The following is an 11,967-nucleotide window of genomic DNA, read 5'->3' as shown; positions in this document are numbered from 1 at the left end:
TAGTTGATAATTTGAACACAGTGACGGAAATGTTTTGATGCTAAGATTTCTGTTCTATTTATTCTAAAGGACAATGCCAATGTTTTTGTTTCTTTGAGTCCGTCTGCTAAAGATCAGATTTTCAAAGCATGCTGTCGCGTTTTAAACATTTACATTCAGTTTTTCTCCCAGTACGCCATTGATTTACACTGGCTACCAACTGAAATGTTTCATACGACACCCTACGAGAATGATTTGCAAATTTACAACACGGCAGCGCTCTTGGGAAAATCTTAAGCAGCGGCGTAGAAGACTCACAAAATCATCGGCATCGTCCTTTAACAAAACAGTCTGGTCATCAGCAAAGTTTGTCAACCCAAAGTTTTCTGCCTAAAAGAGATGCACAAGTCGAAGAAACTGTTAAGTTTCAAAGAGCCGAGCTGCATCGACAGGCTGCGAGTCGAAAACAGAGAGGAGCCACTGGAGGTGAGCTAGACAAGCCAATCGACCCCAGCTGGCCTGGGACTGGGAGAGGAGAGGGGGGCGAGAGAGAGGGGGGAGTCTCCCAGGTGCTGGCTACCTCTTTCTCTTTCTAGACCTTTCTCATCCTGGAGGAGCGGCGGCTCGTTTGAAGTCCTGCCGAGGGAGACGCAGCGGAGGCTCGATGAGGAAGGAGGGGGATTCTGTCCCGGATAGTGCTGAGCGCTGCAGAAAAAGGCCGAGGCCATCGATTTGGTCTCCTGCAGGAAACTGCCTGGGGAGGAGGAGGAGGATTCACCCAGAGCCACGCTGGTCAATGGACGCGAGGGGAGGGCGGAGAGGAGGCGAGGGGAGGCCAGACCAGCCGGGTGTTTGCTGATGTTCAAAGTTAGCCGGAGATTGTCAGATTGAAACCCCGCGAGGCTGCGGCAGTCCGCCGATCGCCCCGGGGCAGTCATCATGGTGGCACACCCATCAGATCAATGACAATGAACTGACAGAGAGTAGAAAACCGTGGAGGTGTTCGGTGGCGGTTTCATGTCGGGATGAAAGAGTCCCATGTGTGAGGATGGAGAGATGAAGGAGGTGAGCAGAAAAAGTTTTGAGGCATACAGGGAGAGAAACAGAAGAGAGAGGAACCAAAACAGGAACATAATCTGGTTTTTGTAAATTTTTTTTCTCATTTGTTGTCTTCGTAACAGTTTACTAGGCGATTATGGAAGAGCATGCAGTTATATCTTATGATTATTGTACATTAGCTATAATCAGAGGGGCCTGACAGACAGCAAAGGCTACTGGTGGTCAGAAATTTCAACAATTACAAACAATTATTGTATTCAGTATTCAGAAGAGCATTATAATACAGGTTTTCACAGGCACTACATTTGATCTTTTTCAATATATCATGTAATATGCTGGTTTGTTTTTATTTTTCATTTCTTTTTCAGATTTTTTGTATAACTCGTTCGGTCCGTAGAAGCTGGGATCTGGAAGGACTGATCGTAAAAGAAGGCAGAGGCTGAAATTTTTCACAAAGTTAGATACCAAAGTCCACGTGGGCAGGCGCACGCACGTGAGCCGCGCCCCGCGTGCACGTGTGGATGTCTGTTTTGAAGTCAGTGCATAGTTCTCATGCAGATTAGACTGCTATGCTTTGATACGCTGTCAGGAAGCATGATAGTAAGTTCAAATTGTCACATTTTCCAGCTTACCTCCCCTTCACTGGCTTGATTTAACACTTAGCACCATGTAATGGTTTTGCAATCGGATAAATAAATATCTTTGCAAAGGAGCAGTGACACCGTAATTCATTACAGTTGAGCGCTGGAGAGCAGCTTCAGTGTTACCTGCCTCCTCGTCCAATGACTTTCCTTCATCTCTCTAAAGTGATGCCATTTATACTCATTTCCCCGGCTCGTCGCACTGAAGGATGTCTTCCTTCTGCTTCGCGGGGACGGGGGAAACGGCGGCGCTTTTATTCAGTTTAGAGCGACTGAAAGCTGCTGGAGTCGGATTTTAGGTGTCACTGAAGCTCTCCCTGTTCCTTAAACGATTGTTCTACGAGTACTGTACGTTCAGCATTGCTATAATTCACATACTCAGGTCTAATCATCACAATAATCAGTGATTGGAAGTATTTGGGTGGATTAAAAATACCCTGGTCTAGAAGAATTCTGCCCCTCTTCACGTTCAATTACCTCCTGACCCCGTCCAGAGTGCGCACTCGCACAGCGGTCCGGTCTGAAGGATTTGTTTCTCAGGTGGTGGCGAGGAGAGTTTTTATCTCTGCCTGGGAGAATTTGGACAAACATGAAGATAACAAAGGCGCTAGCATAAAAAGCTCAGCCTTCATTCAACCCTGTTTCCTGACGGAGCGGCAGAATTCCTCAAAGGCAAAAAAAAATAATCAAAAACTCTTGGCAGGGAGGGGGTGAAGCAAGAGGAGGGAGGAGGGGAGGCGAATGCTTCTCTTATGGAGTTTCTAAGTCAGTCTTTGACTCCAGCTCTCGCTCATATTGCTGATCGGACAAGCTTTGGATCAGTTTTCTAGACTCCGGGTGGACGGAGGAAGCTGCAGGATTCGGGGCGGTTAGAAGCTCAGAGGGGTTTGTTAGATTTGTTTGTCAATTCGTGAGTTTCTGTCAGAAAATGCTGGTGTGAGTTAGCGTTAAGGTGCTTGTTGGTTCAGCCGGTTGGACGCAGCGTTGGGCCTTATGGGCTCATCACTCTCTCAGTCTTGGCTTTGATTTGTAGGTCTGCTGTTAGGTTTGTGAAGGAGGAGAACGTGGTGTAATGAGCTTCACATTCAGCCCCTCCCCAGCCTCCACCACCACCAACACCAGCACCAACACCACCACAAACACCACCAACAACACCAGCACCACCCAGTGAACTGGAACTCTTCACAGCTTTCCCTTCAAGGACTCCTTTCCAGTGGAATTTGAGTTTTTGCTCTGTTTTTTTGTTTTTGCATTCTCCCACTATTTGAATGCTGATGTTAATACATAAACCTGAAACTACTCCAGATTTCAGTCAAAAGACTAACTCAAATAAAAAAACACACCTCTTTTCCACTTAAATGCCCCCTTGCCTAAAAACAGACCGTTTCTCCTTATTTGAAATATTCAAACCAAAGATGCTTTTTATGGCCTCTCCAATTCATCAAACTGATTTCTTGAGCATTATTTTGCACATTTGCTTAGAAATTCAGTACGCTATTTGGTATGTTTGGATTTGCCACTTCAATTTAGCAGGTTTGAACAACCCGTTCTCATTCTGAAGTTGTCAAATACAGCCGCTTGTTCAGTGATTTCTGCGTCAGACACAGACAAAATCAGGTATCCTTTCGTTTTGTGGTGGCATGATACGCCGATGGATGACATCAGTATGAAACGCCGCCAGATAACATCGGAATTTAAGTAGTCCCTACAGGGTTGTTTGGAGGGGAGGTGGATGGGTCCAACAAATCCTGGACTTTCACCTGGGAGCCTGCTGTTTGCTTCCTGTATGGTTAGGTTTTTTCTGAACTTAACAAGTGCTTTTGTTGCACAAGAAAATAAACATAAATACGAAGTGTTTAGTAAGGATCTTTTCACATTAGACGTGATTGTTTCATACTATGCCCGAGCACAATCCGGTGTTTAGCCGTCACATTAGTAACGTTGTTTTGTGCTCGAGTAGACATGCATGTGCACAGTCCGATACAGTAGGTGGCGGTGTGCAGGTAGTTGTACTCACAAAGAAGAAGCAGCAATCACTTGCGTTAGGCACATCTGTTTATGTTCTGTGCAGGAAATGCAAAGACTGAACCATGCTGCAACGTTAAAATAAACTGGACTTTGGGGTCAATTGCTGGGATGTTGGCGTGCAGCCCATTTTTTGGGAATGTGCGCATAGTCCAATCTCTAGCACACGGACGGCATCACTTGAAATTGCACCGGACGAAACCTGTCGCATGCACATGAAACGTGGCAGGATGGCGTCTGGTTGAAACACAGCCAGAGATGATGTAATATAATGAGCTGGACTTTGATGCAGAATGTTGTGTGAGCTTGCTATTACTAATGTGATGTTTTTTTTTCTACACCTCCTTAGACTAATCCTAAACATCCGTGCCAGCATGTGAGTTTGTTGACATCCTGGCGTTGGTTGCCAAGTACTGTTGTTGCTTAAACATAACCACATGCAGCGTCACCCCGCCATGTGCTATTGTTGACATCATGGAAGCAGCATCTCGGAACATAAACAGCAGACGCAGAAGGATACCTAATGCGTGAAAGGTAGACGTGAAAGTCAACTAACAAAGCGGCAAAATGTTACGACTTGGAATGAGATCATGTAGGATGAACACACCCGGTGTAGACCTTGACGGATGCCTAAAGGAGCAGCTGCATGTCTCGTTTAGACAAGATGTTGAGAGTCTTAACATAATGTTTGGGCTATTTATGGAGGTGAAAGTCAATATCTCCTATCGTGATAAAAGCAGTAAAACTCGAGGGGAAAGCAGGAAATGAGCAGAAACTCTCATCACACTGGAAGTGTCCTTCATTCCCGGGACTTGCCGTTCTTCGGCCGATTATCTGCTGCATGAATGTGATGCTGTGATGAGCTGCAGTGGATGTGTGGATGGACGGAGATCAGAGTGGACCTCCAGGCTCAGGGAGGGCTGGAGGAGGAGGAGGAAGAGGAAGAGGAGGAGGAGGAGGAGGAGGAGGAGGAGGTGATCTTGTGGGCCAGTGAAGAAAGAAACAGATGGAAAAGAAAAAGAATCATGTTGCATAATCAAGCTGTTTATTTTCCTGCATGGAATGGTGAACACAAAAAAAGATGCCTAGATGCATTTATAGTAGGGGCATCCTTTGGCTGGCTATGTCATTGTCTCCTGCCTAAAACTAAATTTTTTTTTAAAATGCATAAAAAAACGCTTGCTTTTCTTACCAATTTTCCTCAGAATTACCTAGATGTAGCTTCATCAACACTGATGCAACAAATAACCTTCAAAACATACAGCATACTGTAACATCCATTTACAATGGTCTTATCACCACAGCGCCCTATACTTTTTAAGTACAGGAATATGCTATACCATCAACAGAGGAAATGTTCTTAAATACATACAAAAAGGAAAGCAAAAAAAGAAAAAAAATAAAGAGAGAAAGGAAACAGGAAAGTTTTCAACTTAAATCCAGTTCCCAGAAAACAAACCAAACCAGTTCTAGTAATGTGGCCTCGATACAAACAATCAGAAAATTCACAACACTAGTTTTTCCTCATTTTATCAATGTTACAAAAGTCCTGCATTATAAAATAGGGCAGCTTTAAAATCAGTGTAATTAATAAAACTATACAACATACAAACACGTCTCCCAGTTGGGCCGAGTGGCCCTGCTGCTCTGCCCGCCCGTCCGTTAAGAGCTAACTCTTCTCTGCGTCTCTTCGCTGCTGTACCAGAACTAAATTACACACACAACACAAGAACAAAAAAACACACTGCCCAAACTATTGCTTTATATTCTTTTTCATTTTTTCTTTCTTTAAAAAGGGTGCAATTTTGTCGTTATCTTACACACAACACAGCCAAAAGTCGCTGATTAGATGCTAGGCTGTTTCACAAGGTTTTTGTGACACTTAAAAAAATGTCCGTGCAATTTTTTAAAATTTTTTATTCCCTTCGCTCTTTTTAAGCCCTGGAAGCTGTATTTTTTTTATGTAATACTTTTTCACTATTGTCATTTATTATTTCATATTTAGTGCAGATAATTAAGGAAGTAATGCCCAACTCATGGCTAAAGGGTAGGCAAGAACAGAGACAAAACAAACATGTCACACTAAGAGGAAACACACAACCCACACAAGTGGAACTACTAAACCATCACAGCCGACGCCGTCACGTCGCTGCCCGTTAAATTTGATAGACGGACTGAACACAGAACAGGTAAATCATTTATTCACTAAAACCTCTGCCGAGCAGGGCGGGGCGTGGTTAAAATCTTGGACGTCATCAAAAATGTTTTCGATAAACTGTTTTCTGCGCGATGGAGAAGAAGTTGGACTTGTTTAAGGCTTGCTCGTGACCAAAGAAATTAAAAATTTAAAAAAAACTTTTAGGAAAGAGAGACCCAAATGTAAAATTGCGGCCGTCTGGTAAATTATCAAAACAGAAGGAAGGAAGGAGGGAAGTAGAGTTCCCCGAGCGACGGTGGCTCAGCTTGGCTGGAGCTGGAGCGACGCTGCGGGGCTGGCTTCACCATTTTTAGGGACTGACCACGGAGCACGATGCCAGTCGCGTGCACGCTAACTTTGGTTGAAAGTAAAGAGAAAGAAAAACCAAACTTAATAAACAATGTGAGACAAAAAAAAGTCTACGTGAGTGCAAGCAGGCATTGCATATTTTATGTCCTCGTTATTCATTCCTGGAAACAAAAAGTAGAACAAACCAACACAAAATTAAGAAAGGAAGACTTGAAAATTAAAGTGTTTGCTGTTGGGAGATTGTAGCAACAGAAGGTAAAATTAAAAAAAAAAATCATCCTATCAGATGTAGGATAATGGGCGATGTTTGGGGGTTAACACTGTTTACTGAACTACCAGCTAGCGAGCAGTTAGAAGCTCCGTCTGGTTTATCAAGTTACTGGCATCACAAAATTTAGTGAAATGAGTATGTCGTCTTCACCTGCCAACAACTGGAAACGGGACAAAATATGCATTTTCATAATAATCTATGTCCTATTTCTAATTTCGATGGAAGCCTAACAATCTGCAAACTGTTTTAACTCCGATCTGAACTATTAGCTAAGCTGAAATAAACACTTTTAGCTGCTAAGCTTCACCAAAATGACGCAGCTGCTAAACTTAACTGTTAGCTGAAATAACTGAAATAAACACATTTGGCTGCCAAAATAAACAGCAAAGTTTAATCAAACTGATGCTATGGCTAAATCCGTTAGCTTACCAAAAACAGTTTTAGGTGGTAAACTAAACCGTTAGGGACTATGAAAGAAACAGAACTGTTTGCTAACCCAAACCAAACAGTTAGCGAACATACCTAAACCACTAAAGTAGCTTAGCTAGCCACTGAACTGTAAGCTAACTCAAATAAATCCTTATTAGCTACTAAACTGAACCTGAATTGAAAACATTTAGATGCTAAAATGGACAAATATAGAGACAAATATAAAAGCTTTTATATTTTCCTTGTGTCTTGAGACTGAGAAATAAAATAAATATTTTGCTAACCTCAACCAAACTTTTTAAGATACTAAACTCAACAGTTGGCTAACTTGACTCAAAGCCCTGAGTCACTCTTCTAACTTCACCAAAGTTAGTAAAGCTGGTTAAAATTTAAAACTAGACTGTTAGCTAATCTGATTTAAACTTATTTAATAAGTAAAATAAAATAAACTGTTCGCTAATTTAAACAAAACTGTTTGGTCTGCTAAAAGTTAGCTAACCTGATGCAGAGCTAGCTAACTTGAAAAAAAAATCAGTTGTAGCTACTAGATTGAATTGTTAGCTATCTCGTTGGCTAACTATTAGCTAACCTAAACAAAACAAGTTAGTAAAAGCCAACCTGTGCAACGTGTTTTAGCCACCAAACAGTTAGCTAACTTGAATAAATCCGTCTTAGCAGCTAAACAGAGCTGTTTCCACTAACTGGAGCCAAACTGCGAGGGACTACGGAAGTAGAAGCAGAAGCTATAAATATTAATTCCACCTTAAAACACTTTAAGCTGTTTAACTAAACTGTTAGCTTAAATTATACAATTGTTTTGCAGCTAGCTGTTAGCTAACTTGAACGAAACCATTTTTGTTGCTACATCTGTCCATTAGCTAACAGCTGAAAATGCCATGAGAATGTCATGTTAACCTGATGTTGTTTTCACTGAAGATTTCAGCGTGTTCTCATTCCAAACCCAAATACCGCCGCTTTTCATGGGATTTTGGTGTTAGACACAAACAGGAAAAAGCACATTTTGCGACAGTATGATAAGCTGCTGAGCAGCGTCAGCACCGCCCGCTGGAGTATCATACTGCTGCGAAAGACAAACGCTATTGGTAAGAACCAAATATAAGGAGCTTGAAATATAAGAAACGAAATACAAGGAGCTCAAAGTCCCTTTAGGGTGTGTCCAACAAACCGGACCGAACCTATCAAGTGCTTTTATTGCACAAGGAAATAAATTGTAAGTTTATTTTGAAACAGACTGTATGCATCTAATAATTTCCTGTAAAAACAGGATGTTATTTTGAAAAGATAAAATGCATTTAACAGGTGTAAACTGAACAGCGTTGTGGAACGTCAACGACAGACGAAGGAGGATACCAAGTGAACCATACGTAGACGTGAAAATTTGCCAACAAAACGGCAATATTTAACGAGTTGGGATGAGAACACGTTGGAGATTTAACTTCTGACTTGGTGCTCATTTCACAAAATTTCACCGTGTTGCCGTGTGTCAGCAGGTACCTGGAGATGACTGACCTAATTTCAGCTGGTGTAGATTTCACCTCTGAGGTCTCCACTCAGCGCTGCAGGTAAGTCGGGGACAGAAAGCAGTGCAGCAAAAGGACCTAAAACTGAGAGATTACCGGTCAGTTATTCTGGAAATCACAGCGTTCCTCTTCAGCTTTAACGCTTTGACGTTAATCGCTTCAGTTACTTACAAAATCACAGGTGTGGAGGGTAAATTAAGAAATCAATATAGAAACAAAAGTAACAATAAAACAAGACTCTCCAAATTGGATCTTGTGCAACTTCTCAGGACTGGACCGTAGCTCAAGGCACATTGATGAGGAACAATTGTTTTCGTGCAATTTGATAACATACGGATGAAAAAGAGAACATCTCGGAACTGAAAAGCAGAAATTGATCTGTTGCTGAAGGAAGAAAGGAAGGCGGGAGGGAAGGAAGCAGAAATAATAAGAATGGAGAGATGCCGAGAAGCGAAGAGAGCTGGTTGTTTGTGAAGGAGAGCGATAGAAAAAAGGCCTCGACGGGGCCAAACTAATAGACGGCTGCTGGCGAGTGCCTGATGTTGGGTTTACAATATAGTGTCTTTATCTCACTAACTACATCATCTATGGAAAAATTTGTCACTAACACTAGAACATGCAGATTTTTTTGTTCTTTTTTTGTAACTTTTTCACTTAAATTCACTTTTGTTCGACACTGGATGGTCGTAAGAGTGTGTGTGTGTGTGTGTGTGTGTGTGTGTGTGTGTGCGTGTGTGTGTATGTGTGTGTATATATATTTATATATATAGTATAGAAATGGAAAAACAAAACTGAAGTTCAATAAAATGGTAGGTTGCATGTGAAGCGCTCGGTTTTTCTATTTGTGGACGAAAGCTTCCAGAGAGTTACCCTCTGCTCTGCCTCTTTATCGCAAAACCACACCCCCTGATTACACGCTCACGGCCCATTGGCCAACTGCAGGAATAAGTGCTTCTGATTGGACGGGGCCTCTAGGAGACCCGGCCAATCGTTGGGCAGCCCATCGGCGGGCAGCACCCGTTAAAGATTATCTCGCAGAAACCAGAGAAAACATGATTAGCTTAAATTCACTCGTTTATATTTTCTCCTGATTTCTCCTCATGACAATTTTTATTTTTTTAAAAAGTAAAACGATGTGCTCATTAAAATAAGTTAATCGCTTAGCGTTCTTTTTTCTTTCAAACAAAATGAAAAGCAGACTCAAGCTGCAAGAAATGCTTTAAAAAATTGATTGTTTAAAATGATATTTCTTTAAAGGGATTCTTGTTCTACCATGCTAACAGCTTTACAAGATGAACAAACAACAAATAATAAACAATAAATGTGAATACAGCTCCCCTTATAGAGCGCCCCAGAAATGACGGGTTCTTTTCTGTTGGCCGACACAGAAGTCAGCGTCGCCCTGGTTCCCTCCTCAAGAAGCCTCTGGGATTTTTCCATTGGATTTTTGATGACTGCAGAAAATAAGATCTGTGGTAAACAGTCGTTTTGGGTACTAACATGTTTGGTTCAGCAACATAATCTTCTCAAATGAAGCCCAATTTTAGGATTTTTAAAGCCTAAATGCAATTGCCAGAACTAAAAAGCTCAATGTTAGGCTATAAATTAACTAACCATATCACGATTGCACAATTTCAAATCGCCACCACGGCGAGGCTGTAAAGCCGTGTTAGGAGTGATGATGTTCTGTAGTCTCATTTAGCCACTTGTTATAAACTACTTTTTTAACCCCCCCAAAATTACCAAGAAATTAGTGAAAAGTACAAGAACATTACCTGTAAATTAACCCCAAGGAAATGACTTTGAAAAAAGTGCCTATAAACTGATTTCAATCACATTTAATTAATGTTGTAACATAATTTCAAATTTATAGCCTAATTTTCCTTGGCTTTTTTCTTTTTTCCATATATATTTTTTCCTGGCTTTTTAAAAATAATTTCCTAAATCTACTAATTTCTTGCAATTTGTACAACATTTCAAGCTTTTGAAAGAAATCGCACCAATTTGCTCAGGATGCAGAGGTTTAAACCCATTAAAAAATACATAAAAACCTGAAAGTCTCTTTAGTTTGTGTTGACCACAGACCTTATTTCAGGCATCTAACCAAAAACACAACACAAAAAATAAAAAAGACTTTTAGACGAGGGAAGCGGAGGTGGTGAACTGGTTTTTGGGTCTCATTCCTGGGTTCTCTATTTCTCACAAGGCTATGGTTTCTAGTTCGATGCTGTGTTGCTGTCTTTTGTACCCCAATATTTTAGAGTCCCAGAGGTGTGAGCGGACTAGGAAGAAAAATATAGTTTATATATACTTTTCAACAACTGTTTTCAACGAAGCTATCTTACAAAGATATTTAACTATCCAACAGCTAGCCAACAAAATTGCACTTTCCTCATGATCAATATTCCACTGGTTAAGTTTTCGTCACTCGTCGCTCTCCTGCCTGCCTGCCTGACTGCTGCGTATCGGACACCAGAGCTTTCTGCCCACCCTTCGCATGCTGGAGCTTCACCCGGACTGGCGGATGGATAGAGGAGGAGGAGAAGGAGGAGGAGGAGGAGGAGGAGGAGGAGGAGGCGGAGGGGACCAGCTGAAATGACGGCTAAGAGAGAAAAATCAATGAGCCATGAAGCCTCCCAGATAAACGAGCTTGGATCCACCAGGTCGCAACACGTCAACAAACCCGCCGTCTTTTAACCCCGAACTCTCCCACCCAGTGTTATTACTGCGAGACGGGCGGGGCGTCTGTTCGCACCTCCTCATCAGGGAGGCTCTCTCCGTCAGGTCCATGTCCTTGGAAAGAGTCCCCGATGTGTCACCAACCACGGGGGCTGGGTCAAGCGGGGGCGGAGTCCATCCCAGGAGGTGTGTAAGGGCTCAGGCGGGGGGGCGGGGGTGTTAGCTGGTGGTATCTGAGCCAGGTAACACCTCCCCCGACCGTCCCACCAACCAAACCAACCCATCGGGATCCACCTGGACTGGGGGGTTCGGCTGGTGGGTGGTGGTGCTGTAAGTCTGCTGGATGCACACGCTGCAGAGGATGATGGGAGGGTGGGAGTTTCTCCGGAGGGGACGCTCTGTGATTCAGCCTCGCTGCATATCGAAGGCTCAATCCCCCGACAAATTTCTCACCCTGGTCTGGTTTTGGGTTTACCGTAGGGGGGCGGGGTCTGGCACTACATATGGACATGGACATGTGACCCACACGTCCACAGGGAGGTCTACAGTTTACAGTTTAACTCCGGGGGCGGCTCGGTCCGCCGTAGCCATGCTGATGCTGCTGAGTCTGCGTATGGCGCTGGTGGGGGCGGAGTCAGGCGCAGAGGGGGAGGAGAGGAGGGCTGTAGGGGCGGGGCAAGAAAGGACTCTCCGTCGCAGCTGGCATCAAAGGTCAAAGGTCGAGGAGGAGGCTGCAGCGATCTGTCGTACAGGTGGGTGGAGGGGGGAGGGGCCTCTGGAGTCCTTATCCCAGGTACCACTGTGGACAGGGACGGAAAAAAGATGGAGTCAGAACCA

At 43.0% G+C, this 11,967-nt stretch overlaps 1 protein-coding gene across 7 annotated transcripts in view; it reads right to left on the bottom strand.

The window, feature by feature from the left end:
• Positions 1–4,727: 4,727 nt before the first annotated feature.
• The window catches only part of nfia (nuclear factor I/A), a 212,588-nt gene continuing 205,348 nt past the window's right edge, over positions 4,728–11,967 (bottom strand). For 6 of the 7 annotated variants that reach the window (XM_088078172.1, XM_088078171.1, XM_088078173.1 and 3 more), the window contains one exon: positions 4,728–11,929. In XM_088078172.1, the coding sequence (XP_087934298.1) occupies positions 11,915–11,929 (15 nt within the window). In that variant the 3' untranslated portion in view covers positions 4,728–11,914. The remainder of the gene's footprint in view (positions 11,930–11,967) is intronic. The other variant, XR_015776693.1, reaches the window with a different exon arrangement.

Source organism: Plectropomus leopardus, chromosome 5 (assembly GCF_026936395.1).
Source record: "Plectropomus leopardus strain MGB_pleo_1.0 chromosome 5, ASM2693639v1, whole genome shotgun sequence".
Taxonomy (NCBI): domain Eukaryota; kingdom Metazoa; phylum Chordata; class Actinopteri; order Perciformes; family Serranidae; genus Plectropomus; species Plectropomus leopardus.
The sequence above is the reverse complement of the archived record's forward strand: the minus strand, read 5'-3'. Positions and strand labels throughout refer to the sequence as shown.